This window comes from Zychaea mexicana (genome assembly GCF_025766255.1).
Source record: "Zychaea mexicana strain RSA 1403 chromosome Unknown BDB00scaffold_6, whole genome shotgun sequence".
Taxonomy (NCBI): domain Eukaryota; kingdom Fungi; phylum Mucoromycota; class Mucoromycetes; order Mucorales; family Lichtheimiaceae; genus Zychaea; species Zychaea mexicana.
The window spans coordinates 657,487-673,313 of NW_026516669.1; the positions used below are offsets into that span (position 1 = coordinate 657,487).

Consider the following 15,827-nt stretch of genomic DNA (forward strand, 5'->3'; position numbering starts at 1 on the left):
ATATACAATGTTGTGTGCTCTATTTTCCTATACAAAATTGACTAAATAGTGCATCCAGCACATCTTCCACATCGACGCGTCCAGTAATTCTACCCAGTGCATTCGCTGCTTGACGCAGTTCCTCTGCGCCCAGAACCACCTCTTCTGCAGGCAGTTCTAAATACTGTTCCAATGCAGCCACACAGTCTTGCAAGTGCTGCCGATGACGCGCCTGTGTGATCAACGCTGGATTCGCTAATGCATCATCGAACGTTGATTTCAAGACGCCAATCATATCATTTAAAAAGCAATCCACGCCTTGCCCTGTCTTGCAGCTCAACGTCCAAATTTTTTGAACGCCTGCTTGATGCAATTGTTCTTTTACTTGCTTCTCCACTGTGGTAGAGGCCACGTCTTGCTTGGTTAATATCACAAAGGTGCTTGGGTCCAGTACCTGCTGGACAATTGGTTCAATTTCATTTTTTGTGAGTGGTAGTAAGCAAATCTTGATGTCTGCCAAATCCATACTGTTAACAGATAATGTCGATCTGTTAGGTCTTTTCCGAGTATGGTAGATTTTCAAATCGAAAAGTTTACCGTGACATTGCCCGTTTTACACCTTCCATTTCGATCGCATCGTCTGATTTTCGTAGGCCTGCAGTGTCGCTGATAATGACTGGGTATCCACCAAGATTTAAGGTAACTTCGACAATGTCGCGCGTGGTACCAGGCTGATCGGATACGATTGCTGCTTCTCTTTTGGCTATTCGATTATATGTTAGCGCACTCCCCTGACCCGAAATGAGTCGGTTAAAGTAAGATTTTATCATTTTACCTAAGAAATTGAGCAATGTACTTTTGCCAGCATTTGGTGGACCAACAATCGCTACACGTACACCACTGCGTACTATCTCTCCAACGCGACTGTCGTTGAGATGACTCTGTATTGCGTTCTTCAAGTCCATCACATCCTCGGAAACTGTAATATCACATCGCATCTTTAGCAAATAAAATCGGTTTTGCTGCGAAAAAGGAAAGGATTGTTGGGCTTCTCCTCACCCTGGTCTAATACACCATCTTCAATATGCTCATCCTCGCCAAAGTCAATCACAGCTTCTGTTACTGCCATGCACTTGATGATTTTGCTTCGCCATTCTTCGTAAGGCTTCCTTAATCCACCTTCTGCCTGTCTCAGTGCCAGCTGTCGTTGAGCTTCTGTTTCCGCATTCAGCAGATCCGCCAGACCTTCTATTTCAGTCAAATCCAGCTTGTCGTTGTCAAATGCTCGTTTTGAAAACTCGCCTTGTTCGGCGAGTCGAAACTTGTCCAAAGAGCCAAGCGCGTCAAGCATACTGCGTACCACTGCGTTTCCACCATGAACATGGAACTCGACGGAATCTTCACCAGTAAAGCTATGTGGACCTGTCAACGACAACAACAGCAGCATCGTACATCAATATTAGCTTGTATCTATAATTTGAACTTTGCTCATCATTATCTGATAGTTGTCCCCAACATCCCCTTTATGTATACACTTCGTTACCAGGAAACCACAAAACAAGACCACGATCCAATAGAGTGCCCTTGACAGGATGCCGTATTCGTCGAAAATATGCTTGACGTGGTGTGAGCGTGCCTCGAACCGTCGCTGTTAAAGCCTGTTTGGCTTGCGGTCCGGACACACGAATGACCGCAACACCTGCTTTCCCTGGCGCACTCGAAAGGGCATAAATCGTACTATTAGATCGCATAAACGATCGTAACATGGTGTTTTCGATTGATTGCTATGGTTGATATGAAGCTGGAGAGAAAAGAGAAAAATTAATAAAAGAGAAGGGCGGCGACGTTATTATTTTCGGGATCTTTTTCCCTTTCACTTTTTTTTTATATCAAAATTAGATCTGTCAATTAATGTTGTGCAGACGGTTCATGAGCACGTTGTCGAATCGACAACGATTTAATCAGATCCAACCTCCACAAAAACTGTATGAAAAGCTGGAACGACTAGGGTTTGGATCCCTGCGACAGACGAAACGGTACGCGTGGAAAAGAAATAACAAAACTGCACCTGCTGCTGCTGCTGCTGCTCAGTCAGCACCCAAAGAGCTGGAATACAAGGTAAATCATTTAGTTTAAAAAGAAGAAATAGTACAAAGTACTCAAAACTATATATCATCTGTAAGTTTCCATTACTTTCCTTTTTCGCAGGCGCTAAAACACCGGCATCATTCCCGCCTGAGGATCTGGGAGAAGTAGCCGTGGTAGGCCGATCCAATGTTGGCAAATCCACTTTACTCAACAGTCTGGCAGCAACAACTGTTGTTCGTGTCTCGGATAAGCCTGGTTTGACGCAACAATTGAACTTCTTCTCGGTGGGCAAGCTGTTTTATATGGTGGACATGCCAGGCTATGGTTTTGCATTGGTGGATGAACAAGAACGTCAGCAATGGCGACAGCTAGTAAGTGCATAACTCGTTATTTTTTAAGCATTTAATGTTACTATCTGCTAAATGTTTGATGCGCAATACTCTGTAAAAGATGGAATCCTACATAGCAAGTCGAAAGACATTAAAGAGGGTTTACTTAGTGATCGATGCGCGTCATGGTAAACAATGCACTGCTCTTCATCGTATTTTTAAACATCGCACCACTAAGGTCCTCATGTTGTTGTTTTCTAGGTCTCAAAGTTGCAGATCTTGACTTTTTACAAATGCTTGACAGGTAAATAATCAATGCGTATATGTTTAAAATGCGCGTATGATCTTGCTTCTGAGTTAATTTTCTATTTAATAGCAAAAAGGTCAAATTTCAGATTGTCATGACCAAAAGTGATATACCCGTATTACCCACACTTGCTCGACGCATCATCACTGTTCAAGAAGGTATCCGAGGCTTCCGTAATGCTGTACAAGATGTACTAGTTGTGAGCTCAAAGAGTGGAGCCGGTATCAATCAAATGAGAAAAGAAATGTTGTTTTTAATGGGTCATTTACGAAATCGAAAAGAGTCTAATCAAACAAAGTAATAAAGTAAAAAACTATTGTTTCAAGCATATTATAGATGAAGAGCCTGTGTGCAATAAAGTGAGAAAGTGGTGATGAACTATAGCTAAAAACAATGGTTGAATGAGGAAGAGGAAGTCTATCATAAAGTGCTTATTGCTAGTAGTAATAGATGGAATATTTTATACGTTCATAGGATGACCATAGAATATATGTAAGGAGAAGAAGAAGGCATGCATGTTTAGATATATTGAGGTTGTAAAAGATACAATTAATCTGAACCAGCAGAGAGAATGCTTTTTAACGTTCAGTCGGGTTTTTGGGCTGTGTCCTTTTATAAGAAGGCAGACGCTGCAGATAGGGAAGATGCGTCACCAAGGGAGCACCGGTGGTATCACTGCTGCTTGATCGATGGACTTGATGGGCATGAGGATAGTGTTGGTGATAGTCGTAATAATGATGCTGAGCAGTTGGAGGCTGCTGCGGTGACGAAGCAAGCTGCATCATTGCAACAGCAGCATCCACTTCACCGATATCGTTGTTGTTGGCGTTCATGATGTTTCGGATGGGCGGCAGGCGGATACCGCCGGATGATTGTGGCGTTGTGATCATATCATCATCCTGCTCTGACATGCGTCGATGGTCGTCAAGTGGCGGCGTTGTATTACGATGGATTGAAAAAGACGAGGGCCGTCGAGCTGGTGTCGTTGTTTGAAGTGGAGGCAATTGCGCCGTCGTATCTATGTTGAGTCGTCGAGGTGCTTTATAGGGTGGTTGTTGTGGAAGTGCTGTTAGATGCTGGTAGTGCAGTGAATTACTGCTTGTAGCAGTTGTAGCAGACAACGGTGGCATTGTTGCTAATTGGGATGCAGCACCAGGAGGAGGAGGAAGAGGTGGAGGAGGAGGTTGTCGTGATGATGATTCAGCAAGGAATTGCTGTTGCTGATAAGGATGGTAATGTGATAGCAGTCGAGATGATGGCCAGTACCAACTAACAGATGTGGTTGGCGGTGAATGGTGCGGTGATTGTTGGAGCTTTCCAACGCTGCTGTTTTCGCTACTCACAGTATCATTGTCGTCATAGACAGTAGACATTTTACGTTTCCGTGATCCAACCCTAGTAAAGATATTTAATTCATTCAATCATCAACGCAGTTGCTAAGCTTATCTTACATTTGCACACGGTGCTCTTTCCGAATTCGAAGTCGTACGCCTTGGTCAGAGAATGTGCGTGAAAGGAAAGTCGATTCGAGCATGCCCGGGAATGTTTTTGAAGAATATACCGTAAATACATCAGAATAAATTGATTTCAGACTGACAGCTCCCTGACTGATTATAATTGTTGGTGTTATAATTGATTTGAAAGTTGACAAGTCGCGGCGTTATTAAACGTGAATAATCCAAAAGGGGGTCTCTCACACTCTGATAAACGTATAGTGACAGCTCTTATGTTGTTATGATACACAGAAATACTGTAGGTACGTACGTAGTGATTTCAAACAAGGTAAACTGCAAGCGAAATTGTCCCTCCATCCGTATCGACAAGTCGCCAAAAACAAAAAAGCCTCCATCTACATGAAAAAACAAGCCGTTTATTATATCTTTCTTTTCGCTTTAAAAGTGGTTGTTTTGTGTATGTAAGATAAACCAATGCACAAGTCTGTTATGCTAGTGGAAACACACATACCATTGTTGTCGTAGTCTTTGAGTTTGTGCATGGAAGAAACCATCTGTCCTGCAAGACCACCAATGCATGAATTATCTGCTAAATTGGGTCGGACCAGGGTTGCTCCCATGAAGAAATATGGATTTTGCAGGAAATCCCTATAGTGCGAAAGATTTTTTTAATGAGTATAAACGCAAAATGTATAGATGCCAGTTTTTCTCGTGTATGTGTAGATATTATCCATGGACACTTGCTGAGTTTCTCGAAGTGTTGCACCTTCCAACTTGATTTGTAGTACAGGTGGTGGATCTACAGGTCGACGATCTCGTTCGTTTGTCGTACTTGTACGAGTTTGGATAGGCTGTTGTCGCATTGTCAATGAAAACCGACTAGTATAATAAGGAAAGTTTATTAACTTATTCATGGTGGAAATTTGTCGATGAAAAAGCGCTGATGCTGAGTAGGGGTGTGGTACCTTGGTAGCGTTGGCAAATGAGAGCATGCGGCGATGTATTCATAGCTGTGTAAGGTAGAGCTTCTTGTTGCTGCTGTTGACATTTAAGTAGTTTGAAAGTAATGTAGTACTAGTAATGACAGTAGTGCTACTGTTAATCTAAAAAAGAGAAGAAGAAAGAGTGACAAGCAGAAAAAAGAGAGAGTGATCGGTTATGGCGCCGGATACAGCAACGGCTTTAATTATGTTGTCGCTCTTTTTTCTAATCTCTTCTATACTGTGCTCAGCAACGAAGCAAGAAAACCATCATTTGTAAAGCGTGTTTGCAATGAAAATAACAGCAATAGCATTGAAAGGCACATTATTCACTTGTACAACATGTCCTACTTACGTACTTGCAAGTACAGCATATGCGCAAAAAGGTATGAAAATCTGTCGCCAATTGCTAAAAGAGGGAAAAAAGTATTTTGCGGGCAGAGTCTCGGTAGATGCTTTCAATATAAACCGAAACCGGTGATTAAGACCGACGTACAGTGATTGCCTTTTTTTTGCGTTGTCCTTCATTAACTCGCCAATCCTCATGAAATTATGTCGTTTGTGTAGAATATCGTCGATGGATTTGTAGAACCATCCCAATCCGTTGTTTTTGTCTCTCTCCCTTTCAACGGCAAGTCATTCTCCTAACAGAAAAGTACTCGACAATTCAGAAAGCAGTGTCTGCATACAGGCTCATATACGTTATACTTGATGACTAGATGAATAAAGGAAATATTTGGAGAGGAATAAAACAATCTAACGTGTATAATGTATCATTAAGTGCTTGAAATATCAATATACTTATGCCTACAAGAAAAGCACGCGTGAGGTTAGTATTATATGTAGCTGACCCAGCCATTATGATACCTGATCCATAGCACAGTACTAGCCAGATGGTTGTTGCTGATGATGAGGTGGGAAAAGAGGGAAGAAGGGGGCGATGAAACCGGGAAAAGATATGCGTGTTGGCGTACCTGGATTATCACCTGCTATCCACTCGATCAGAATATTTTGGGTTGCCCTGGTTTACAAATAACCTTCTGGGACGAAAAAAAATCAAAGCTTTTCTATTTTCTACATATTGGTGCTGGTGGTGTCGCAGCAGATTGGTGCCTGATAATGACGACGTTGATAATGACACGGGATAGTTATTCATCCGAAGTTTTCTGCATGAAAAAGTCACTTGTTTTATCACATCCACGGCTTTGGCTCGGTCCAATCAAAGTAATTTGCCATGCAGTGCGTGAATGCACATAGCAAGGCAGCAACAGCAACAATACGTAATGCCAATTGCATCAAGATTGGGGAGGAGAGAGAGAAAAAGATTGAGGGAGATGAACGCAGTAGCGTGCGCCGCATGCATTCTACTTCAATCATTAAAGTACACTATTGACAACAACGAGACATTTCTTATGCATATTGTGGCATGGAAATAATTGTATCGTTAAGTATTAAAAAGAACGGATCGTTGCTGTAGAAAGTATATATTACGTACCAGCTTTTTGCTCTGTGGTATTTTCAAACTTGGTGACAGCAACTATCAGTAGAATGCTGCTGTGATGATGACAGTGACGACTCATCATAACACTCTAGGCAACTATTAACAACTCTTATATATCCAGCACCCACTATTTTTTTGTTAGTTACATTGTAAGAAATATTAATAAACCATTTTTTTTCCTATTCCATTACGCGACAAATGAGAAACGACATGTTGCTGTCATAACTGATAAGAAAAAGGTCGTTTCTACCTATCAGTTAGAAGGTTAGGAAACGCGCGCACTCACATGTGACTCACAGACTTGTTCGTTGCACGTCTATAAAGATATACTCAAGCAAATAGCATCTAATAAAATATCATATTATTTAATGGCCGCGAAAGTGGGTCTATTATCATACAGGGAACAATATCTAAATTCCATGTGCATGGTTCTATTTCCGCTATTGCCGATCGCTATGGGCTTTAACCACAAAAGACCTAAAGATAATTGGCGCCATTATGTAGAGCATGCATACTTATCGGAAGGTTTTATAAATTGATTCATAATCAAGGAAGATACGCTACTAGTTGGATGCCGTAATCACGTCAATTGGCTATGTGTAAGGTTCATTTATGCCCACTTGATGAAGGAACATTCTTTTTTACGCTCTGCATGTTGTTGTTGATGTTCTCTGATGTCAGCAACAGTGCGTCTCTTCTACTGAGTGCGTCTCTTCTACTGAGTGCGTCTCTTTGTTGGTTTATTTTTTGAGAGAATAACTACATGTGCATGGAGGGTCACTTTTTGACTATAGAGAACTAAGAAAATGTTCTTTGTCTTAGAAAAGCGCGTAACTTTCCCATTAATCCCGATTCCCGCGCATAGAAACCTGCACCCCCGCCCCTTCTGTTCCGCCCGCTCGCTTTTTCTTTTTTGGCTGCTTTTGTTCATCTTTTGACTGTTTTCATCTCGTCAACAATTACGAGCCCGTCGCCACGCTTTCTATAGCAAACGAATCACAAATGACAGTGGAAAACAACTTTTCGTTCTCGTATGCAGATGAATACACGCAACTGCTGACCGAGTTGCACTCGGATTACTGCCGAGACCAGCCGGTAGATGTGTTGCAGTACTGTGCGAACTTCTTCAATCGAAAACTCGAAGAACAGCGAACAATGCTTCGCGAACAACAACGAAGCCCCATGTTTCAAGGTATATAAGCCTAATCCCATCTCACTGGTGCTTTTTTGTTGTTGGGAAAGGGAAGAGAAAAGGGAAACTTGGAAACACGAACACGCAAAAACAAGAGGAAGAACATTCAAATTGATTCGCCCTTTGTGTGTGTTCATAGCAAACGAATTCCATCCACTCGCTGGAAACGGCACATCCGATACCCGCAGTATGCAAGAACACCTTATGGATAGCGACGACCATAGAGAGGAGGAAGATGAGGAAATTGATGATTACGACGACGAGGATTTTGATGACGAAGTACGGGACAAGTTTACGACAGCACCGCTATCATCGTTGCCACCCACATCGTACAACCGGGACCGACGCACGTCCGTGAGCGCCGAGTCGATGGCACCGACACATGGACACGACTTTGTCAAACAGGTCATACCGAAAAGCCAAGATCAATGCCAACGTATCCGGGCGAGCGTGGGCAACAATTTCCTGTTCAAGAACCTGGACGAAGAACAATACCAAGACGTTGTGAATGCCATGGCGGAAAAGCATGTCGGCACTGGACAGACCATTATTGAACAAGGAGGTGTGGGTGATTACTTTTATGTGGTTGAGTCCGGCACGTTTGACTGTTACATTAGTAAAGGAGACGACGCACCACCCAACAAGGTGACCAGCTATGAGGCCGGCGGTAGCTTTGGTGAGTTGGCCCTGATGTATAACGCACCTCGTGCCGCGACTATTTTGGCCACGTCCGATGCGGTCTTGTGGGCACTAGACCGTGTGACCTTTCGCACTATTTTGATGGAAAACACCTCGAGAAAACGGCGCATGTATGAGGCGTTCCTCGAGGAGGTGCCCCTTCTGAAGTCGCTCGAGCCCTATGAACGACACAAGATTGCCGATGCTTTGGATACCGTCTACTTTGACCAGGGCGAGAAGGTCATGACCGAAGGAGATGTGGGTGATCGCTTCTATATCATTGAGTCTGGCGATGCTGGCTTTTATAAACTCGGTGTCGACGGTACACAGCAGGAAGTCAATGTGCTAGGCAGAGGCAGCTATTTTGGAGGTAAAGTGTTGAGTCAATGCTACTGCTGCAGCTGGCAGTGGCTGTAGCAGTAGCAGTAGCAGTAGTAATTGTTGTTACGGTCCACTCTTACGGGCCCGTTAACGCCGCCCTATCTCGAAAGCAAACAAGCAAAAATAAGCTTAGTTTAGCTTTGATTGGCACGTGGCTCTATTTGAAAACAACAAAACAAAACAAAAGCACAAGAACCCATCTCGGGCTAACGTGCTGTTATGTGTGCACACACACCTTTTTCTATTTTGTATGACAGAGCTCGCGCTATTAAATGACACACCGCGTGCAGCGACGGTTGTTGCACAGAGCCGCTTGAAGTGCGCCACTCTGGGTAAAAAGGCCTTCACTCGTCTCCTGGGTCCAGTGCTGGAGATTCTAAAGCGTAACTCTGAAAACTACCATGCGATTATCAGCCAACAACATCAAGAACAACGATAGATCTATATCCCCCACCCTTGTCCCAATCAACTTTCCTATCTTCCCAATGTTTACTACTCTTCTTCTTTATCACAACAGCAACCACAAAATACTTACACACGCTAAATCTCTCATAAAAATACATTCATCATTCCATCTCCCCACCCAACCACCACAAACCGCACTCCACGAAAAAGGCTAACACTAAAACAAAAACACCCGTCTACGACCAATTCTTTCTTCTTCTTCTCCTTTCTTACTGTAACTTTTCTTATCATCATCGCAGATTCCTCATGGCTTGGCGTCCTAGAAACGATGATGATATGAGGTGCCTTGTTTGTTTTTTCTGATTAAAAAAACAATTCTTTCTTTAGACGTTTTATATTACACCGACTGTTATGCAATGCAGTTATTAAGATGCTTTTTTGATATCTGCGTTGTTGCTGTTGCTGTTGCTGTTGTTGTTACTATTGGAGTAACTAGTGTGTAAAAGTTGCTCTCCTAAACCATGCGCGTTCTCTCCTAGCGACATACACCTACTGTATCCAACAACTCCATTCTACAGTACTTGCAATTCAGCAACAGGCTGCATCTATGGACAAAACATTGCTACTGCATAGTATATAGTATAGATAGTAATGGAACCATGGTAGTGATGGCGCTGTAACAGTATGTCACACTTAGAAAAAAGAGGGAAGAGATATGACGTGCCAGTGTGTAGGGAATAGCTCTGGGTCGCGATTGACCCAGCTCGTTCGCCCCGTGTATATGCAGGGTTCAAGCAAGAATCGTTGGTAAAAATATAAAAGCCATTTCTCCAGAACCAACGTCTTTGAGAATCGCTTTCCTCGCTTATGATAGAGATGGATAGAATATAACCAGGCCCATAGATCTACTGTTATCTTCCGTGGTTTCGCCAAATTTCTTCTATGTTGAAGAGAATCATCAGTCAAGTGCAAAAAAGAAAGGTTTGCATTTCAAGTATAGAGGTTAAGGGGTGGAATGGCTGCTACAGCAGAAAAGCGATATGTACAACCCAACTCCGGCCGCATAATGGTCCATCGTCGTTGACTATCCCTCTACTCTGCACCTTCCCCCTCTCCCCTTCCTACCCTTCTTTTCTCTCCGTCCCCTTCTTTCTTATGGTGGGTTAGGCAAAGAAACTCAAAGTCTCAGGGGCTGTTTGGATCTCTCTGTCTCTGTCTCTCTTTCCTTCTTCCCTTTTTTACCTTCTTTTCACTTTCTTACTCTTTCTTCTTCATTTTCTTTTGCTAACAAAATATGACCGTCTCTTCGCCTACAGAAGTTGCACCTCCACCTCCACCAGCTCCCATCACCTCGACAGGCACTGGTATTGCCAACCTGCCTAACCAGCGTCACAAAATTGTTGCGAAAAATGGCGCTAACTTTACCTTGATGGTCTGCGGTAAGTTTACATTATTGAATGCACTAGCGGATAATGGCAGTGCGAAAAGGCTTATATTCTGTATGCATCTATGTTTCTAGGCGAGTCCGGCGTAGGAAAGACGACGTTTGTCAATACTTTGTTCACATCGACAATCAAGGAGCCGAAGAACCTTAGCAAGCGTCGCTTGCGTCCTCCAAATAAGACTGTGCAGATCCAGATCACCAAGGCTGGTAAGATAGCCTTCCCTCGCAGCGGGGAATAAGTTAGCGGGGACGAAGAAGGGCAATGGGCAAACGTAGGATGGCAACATAGGAGACTTACCGGTGTTTCGCTACTATTATCCTAGAATTGGAGGAAAAAATGTTTAAGGTCAAACTGACCATTATCGATACACCTGGCTTTGGTGACTATGTGAACAACCGACACAGCTGGATTCCCATTGTCGACTTTATCGACGACCAGCACGAAAAATACATGAGACAGGAACAGCAGCCCTGCCGTGAGGGTGTTGTGGACATGCGCGTCCATGCGTGCCTGTACTTTATCAAGCCCACAGGCCATACCTTGTCCCCATTGGATATCGAGGTCATGAAGCGTCTGGGTTCCCGCGTCAACCTCATTCCAGTCATTGCAAAGGCTGATACACTGACTCCTGCTGACTTGGCTAAATTTAAACAGAACGTAAGTACTATTATTGCTACTACTGCTATCTTCTTTTTTCTGCCCCGCCTGCATCTCTACTCCTTTTGCCTGTGTGTGTGTACTGTTGAGGCTACTCCTTTTCACCCAACAAAATAGTAGAGGGTCCCCTATTCAAACTAACCCTTCTTCCTTGTATGTCCATGTCCACACCCCCCCCTTCCAAACCTCCTCCTCCTTCCTCCCCTTCTTTTTGGTGTCCACGCAAACCTTCCACCAACCCCCAACCCCTTAGATTCGAGATGTCATCTCAGCTCAAGAGATTCAAGTCTATTCGTGCCCCATTGAAAGTGAGGATGAGACAACAACCAAGCGCAATGCCAACATTATAGCAGCGTTGCCGTTTGCGGTGATTGGGTCGACTGAAGATGTCATGACGTTGGACGGGAGACGCGTCAAGGGCCGTCAGTATAGCTGGGGCTGTGCCGAGGTGGAGAACGATGACCACTGCGACTTTCGAAAGCTGCGCAGTCTGTTGATCCGAACACACATGTTGGATTTAATCACAACCACGGAAGAGCTCCACTATGAAAACTATCGTCAGGCACAGATGGAGACTAGAAAGTTTGGCGATCCTCGGTAAGCTGATCTTCTTTTTTCTCTAAGAGTGCAGGACAGGCAGGATAGGCAGGATGCAATGATATAGATACTGACATGGTGAGTGTACAACACCAACAGATCGCAGCCTACTGAAAATGCCAAGTTCAAGGAAGAGGAAGAGATGTTACGCAAACGTTTCACCGAGCAAGTCAAATCAGAGGAGGGCAGGTTCCGCAAATGGGAGCAGCAGCTGTTGAGCGAAAGAGATCGTCTTCACAAGGAGCTGGAGCAGCAGAGTGAGCGTGTCAAAGAGCTGCAGAATGAACTGGATGCCTACTACTACAGTCACCATAACTCGCCAAGATCTGTTCGAAAATAAGCAAACATCACAAACACCACGACCGTCACCACACAAACACAAACACACACGCACACTGACTCTCCCCTCACCCACATCCTCGCAAACGCGTAAAGACTACATACACAACAAACATCAGGATTCGATGATCCTTTCTTCTCTTTCCCTTTTTTTAATCCTTTATTTTTGGACGCTACATCTTTCTTGGTATTTTTTCTTCTTCTTCTTTCTTCCTCTCCTCGATAATTTATATAAAGAACAATTATTACTATTATTGTTAGTATCTCTATTATTACTACTACTACTAATATTACATACTTGCCTACTACGATAATCTATGCCATCCATGTGCGTCCATGATCGCGTGATAGAAGCACCACTTTGCACGTCATACACATTCACAAGAGCATAGTGATAATTCATACTCAGCATCACGTTACGCACAGAGTTCTTTGTATTGCAGCCATCATCAGCACGATAGCAACCGCACAATAGCAGCCGCACGACTGCACGTCGAAGAGAACGCGTGTGCTGTGTAGTGTCAGAAACTGTATGAATGAGAGAGATAGAGCAGAAAAACTGGTTATGAGCCATGATGGCATGAGGTGCAGCAAACCCTGCTTTAGAAACAAAACCAATGCGGTGGTGCAGCGCTAAGAAAGAAATTCCCGCATCTGCACTGCACTTGAGAGATAAATTTCCACACTTCTTGTTTTGTTTTATTTCCCTTCGATTTCGCCATTCTACTCCTCAATTATGATGTCCCAGAGCTATAGTCACCCTTCACGATACGAACTAAAAAACCAGCGGACGTCTCATTTCTCATCGCATGCTTCAATATACGACCGAGGAAGACAGTATAATTGGACTTCCTTAATTTCGCCCTCTTCACCGTACGATGACTCTGAACCCATGCCAAGTATACCCGTTGCTTCCGCTGCATATTTACAACCACAACAGCAACAACAGCAATTACACCGCCACCAGGATCATCAAACTCAAGAACAACAACAACAACAACAGCATCAACAAATAGCGCCTTTATCGCCCCAAAAATCAAAGCAACTCAAGAAGCCACGGCAAACACAACAACAGCAACAATACAACCAGCAACCACGCTCAAATCACCAGCCGATTATGCTGACAGTTGAAGAAAAGTTACAACGAATACCCGATCCTCCATTGTGCTTTTGTGGTCAAGAAGCATTCCAATCGGAATCCGACCTTGGCATCAGTTATGATTGTTATGCTTTACAAAGCAAAGACCGCAAACGTATCTGCGGATTCCATATCCACAAGCGCGCGTGGGACAGCTTCCGAAACAAGCTGCAAAAGGGCCAAGACTTGGACCAGCACGACTCGGAGCTCAGCATATGTCCCTTTTTCAATTATACGTTCTGCGTGTGCTTCCAATATATCAACGACTACCCACGACGCTTCCCGCCGACTCCCAAATGCTTTTGTAGCATGCATGTAATCATTGCCGAGGTCGAGGAGGAGCAGGAATGCGGTGGCATACGGAAACGGTTTGCGTTCAACTGTCCTCATCATGCCATTGACGGCGCCAAACCCAAGTGCACTTGGTCTTGCTGGGCTGAGGAAGTGCCGTTCAGACGTCCCAAATTTGCATTGCACTCGGAAGAAGCGGATGAATATTACTTGCCAATAATTGCTCGTTGGAAGGGCATCACTCTTGCTGCCGCCGAGCGTCATCTGTCCGAACTCTGTGACAGTCGATATGATCAAGAGCAGAGCTCGACGCAAGAACCACGAAGGCAAGATCAAGCTGTGGTGGAGGAGTTGGAAGAGCAGGTAGACCACCAAGAAGAACGACAGCAGCTGCAGCAACAGGAGCAGCAGCAGGTTCTGCGGAAAGACGAAGAGGAATGACTTGTGTGGATTTGAGTACTGATTACTGTCATTCGCTTTTGATAAACTCTCGTTTTACTGCTATCATTACTAGTACCCTATCAGCTACCCTGTCCCTGTCTCCGCATCTCTCGAACTCGATTACCCACAATCTCTTTCTTACTGTGTTTGCGCATCTACCCCAACTGGACAAACAAAATAACCTAAATGACAATTTGTGCGTTTTATATCCCTCCCCCTTCTCTCTCACATATCGCTGCGTCATAATGATCTGTCTCTCTCTCTCTTTTTTTTTTAACGCACACTTGTGAAAAAGGTGTAGTGTATATGTTTCCTGCATGTGTTGCACTTGCAAGTTACCTAGCTAGCTAGAAGAAGATTCGGTCATTCTTCCGAAAAAAATCCTCTTATCAAAAGATTCGGATCTTGAGGCTCATCTCGACGACCCCTTCATCCGATTTTACAGCTACTCTTGGTTATCCCAAGCAATTTTAGGAGGAAATTGTCATTGTTACTTGCTGTATATATACCGCTTGATTGGATTGATAGTAGTAAAAGAAAATCGCCAGTCTTCAGCTGATGCAGATCATCTCAGAGATGCTGTTCTTTTTATTGTCACTACAATATGTCGTTAGATGATCATTTGAGGTTACTCAGGACATATCAACGACCGAACACACGCATATAAAACGAACAAATATCCATCCGACGAACTCTAATTGTTTCTATACTTGGCCATTCCCCGCTACAGTCTTTTTTTGCCAAAAATATACGCATAAGACACCCATCTATAAATGACAACGAATGACAACAGCGAACAAGTGACACTGCAACGCCGTCTCGACGAGCTACAAGCTTTAGCAACACAGTTGAAAAATGACCGTACACGAATGCAAAACGAACATGACCAACACACACAAGCAATTCAACAACTTTTGACTGATCGCGACGTGTCAACTCGAGAATACCTAGAAGCGCAAACAGGTGTAGATACCATCCAAGCGCAAGTAGAAGAGCTTCAAGAACAAAAGCAACAGCTCAACACCCAGCTGGAGTCAAATGTCAATGAACGAAAACGGAATCAGAGTGATCTCATTCAGCTTGAACTGAATCTTGACGAGGTGGGCGAAAGACACAACTCGTTAATGAAGAGATCTGAATGGCTTCGAGCACGTCAGAGCGACATGAAGTGCAAAGTGTGTGGGAAACGTACTGTGGAGTTTGCTCTTTTACCGTGTTTTCATTATTGTAAGTTCATCTTTCCATCGAACTAGTTTAATTATCTCTCCTTTAGTCCTCGGCGGAAGTACTTTTTGACATCCTCACCAAACATTTTGCCTCAACTGTTTTATCATTTAGGTTACTGTCAATCATGTGCCGTAGAACTGACAGTATGCATCATTTGTAAAGTATCCAAGCAAGGCGTTCAAAAGATCTACTATGGCTAATACATACAATAGTAACAGCATCCACTCCCGCTTTTTTTCTTGTAGATATTACATCCACTCCCCGTTTCTTTATATTTATAAAACGTCTGTATATATCATATGTATATGACCGTTTGCATGTGTCTGTAATTTGTGAATATGTTGCTATGTACAAAATATTAGGTTTAACATCAATATGTGACAGTGTAGTTTAATTGT

The 15,827-nt window shown here is 43.5% G+C and overlaps 7 protein-coding genes across 7 annotated transcripts; 5 read left to right on the forward strand and 2 right to left on the reverse strand.

Annotated features, from left to right (window-relative positions):
- Position 1: 1 nt before the first annotated feature.
- Positions 2-1,840, reverse strand: BDB00DRAFT_504188 (tRNA modification GTPase TrmE). Its single transcript, XM_053117633.1, has 5 exons — positions 1,523-1,840; positions 1,039-1,401; positions 815-958; positions 577-742; positions 2-506 (listed from the first exon to the last, which is right to left on the reverse strand). Exons 1-5 carry the CDS (start codon positions 1,743-1,745, stop codon positions 20-22), a joined length of 1,383 nt encoding a protein of 460 aa, XP_052984487.1. The 5' UTR covers positions 1,746-1,840; the 3' UTR covers positions 2-19.
- A 68-nt stretch (positions 1,841-1,908) lies between these two features.
- BDB00DRAFT_867865 (P-loop containing nucleoside triphosphate hydrolase protein) lies at positions 1,909-3,004 on the forward strand (the record flags this gene model as incomplete). The annotated part of the gene is made up of 5 exons (XM_053126396.1): positions 1,909-2,097; positions 2,163-2,438; positions 2,518-2,584; positions 2,658-2,700; positions 2,773-3,004. The coding sequence occupies 5 exons, from the start codon at positions 1,909-1,911 to the stop codon at positions 3,002-3,004; spliced, it is 807 nt and encodes a 268-aa protein (XP_052984488.1).
- A 1,146-nt stretch (positions 3,005-4,150) lies between these two features.
- BDB00DRAFT_755320 (velvet factor) lies at positions 4,151-4,777 on the reverse strand (the record flags this gene model as incomplete). The annotated part of the gene is made up of 3 exons (XM_053118831.1): positions 4,151-4,310; positions 4,468-4,552; positions 4,669-4,777. The coding sequence occupies 3 exons, from the start codon at positions 4,775-4,777 to the stop codon at positions 4,151-4,153; spliced, it is 354 nt and encodes a 117-aa protein (XP_052984489.1).
- A 2,737-nt stretch (positions 4,778-7,514) lies between these two features.
- On the forward strand, positions 7,515-9,781 carry BDB00DRAFT_801695 (camp-dependent protein kinase regulatory subunit). The gene is made up of 3 exons (XM_053121886.1): positions 7,515-7,830; positions 7,970-8,878; positions 9,147-9,781. Exons 1-3 carry the CDS (start codon positions 7,641-7,643, stop codon positions 9,326-9,328), a joined length of 1,281 nt encoding a protein of 426 aa, XP_052984490.1. The 5' UTR covers positions 7,515-7,640; the 3' UTR covers positions 9,329-9,781.
- Positions 9,782-10,478: 697 nt separating this feature from the next.
- Positions 10,479-12,633, forward strand: BDB00DRAFT_935839 (Septin-domain-containing protein). The gene is made up of 5 exons (XM_053129206.1): positions 10,479-10,733; positions 10,814-10,945; positions 11,062-11,396; positions 11,650-11,993; positions 12,093-12,633. The coding sequence occupies exons 1-5, from the start codon at positions 10,589-10,591 to the stop codon at positions 12,331-12,333; spliced, it is 1,197 nt and encodes a 398-aa protein (XP_052984491.1). The 5' UTR covers positions 10,479-10,588; the 3' UTR covers positions 12,334-12,633.
- Positions 12,634-12,979: 346 nt separating this feature from the next.
- On the forward strand, positions 12,980-14,216 carry BDB00DRAFT_504307 (uncharacterized protein). Its single transcript, XM_053117634.1, has one exon. The coding sequence runs from the start codon at positions 13,069-13,071 to the stop codon at positions 14,200-14,202; it is 1,134 nt and encodes a 377-aa protein (XP_052984492.1). The 5' UTR covers positions 12,980-13,068; the 3' UTR covers positions 14,203-14,216.
- Positions 14,217-14,975: 759 nt separating this feature from the next.
- Positions 14,976-15,629, forward strand: BDB00DRAFT_784288 (uncharacterized protein; the record flags this gene model as incomplete). The annotated part of the gene is made up of 2 exons (XM_053120448.1): positions 14,976-15,429; positions 15,541-15,629. The coding sequence occupies 2 exons, from the start codon at positions 14,976-14,978 to the stop codon at positions 15,627-15,629; spliced, it is 543 nt and encodes a 180-aa protein (XP_052984493.1).
- Positions 15,630-15,827: the final 198 nt, after the last annotated feature.

Coding starts and splice junctions, on each gene's coding strand:
- BDB00DRAFT_504307 (XM_053117634.1), top strand. CDS start 13,069: ATGATGTCCCAGAGCTATAGTCACCCTTCACGATACGAACTAAAAAAC.
- BDB00DRAFT_801695 (XM_053121886.1), top strand. CDS start 7,641: ATGACAGTGGAAAACAACTTTTCGTTCTCGTATGCAGATGAATACACG. Junction 7,831..7,969: donor ACGAAGCCCCATGTTTCAAG/GTATATAAGCCT, acceptor GTGTGTTCATAG/CAAACGAATTCCATCCACTC. Junction 8,879..9,146: donor CAGAGGCAGCTATTTTGGAG/GTAAAGTGTTGA, acceptor TTTGTATGACAG/AGCTCGCGCTATTAAATGAC.
- BDB00DRAFT_504188 (XM_053117633.1), bottom strand. CDS start 1,745: ATGTTACGATCGTTTATGCGATCTAATAGTACGATTTATGCCCTTTCG. Junction 959..1,038: donor AGATGGTGTATTAGACCAGG/GTGAGGAGAAGC, acceptor GTGATATTACAG/TTTCCGAGGATGTGATGGAC. Junction 743..814: donor TACATTGCTCAATTTCTTAG/GTAAAATGATAA, acceptor ATAATCGAATAG/CCAAAAGAGAAGCAGCAATC.
- BDB00DRAFT_935839 (XM_053129206.1), top strand. CDS start 10,589: ATGACCGTCTCTTCGCCTACAGAAGTTGCACCTCCACCTCCACCAGCT. Junction 10,946..11,061: donor GATCCAGATCACCAAGGCTG/GTAAGATAGCCT, acceptor CTATTATCCTAG/AATTGGAGGAAAAAATGTTT. Junction 11,397..11,649: donor TGGCTAAATTTAAACAGAAC/GTAAGTACTATT, acceptor CCAACCCCTTAG/ATTCGAGATGTCATCTCAGC.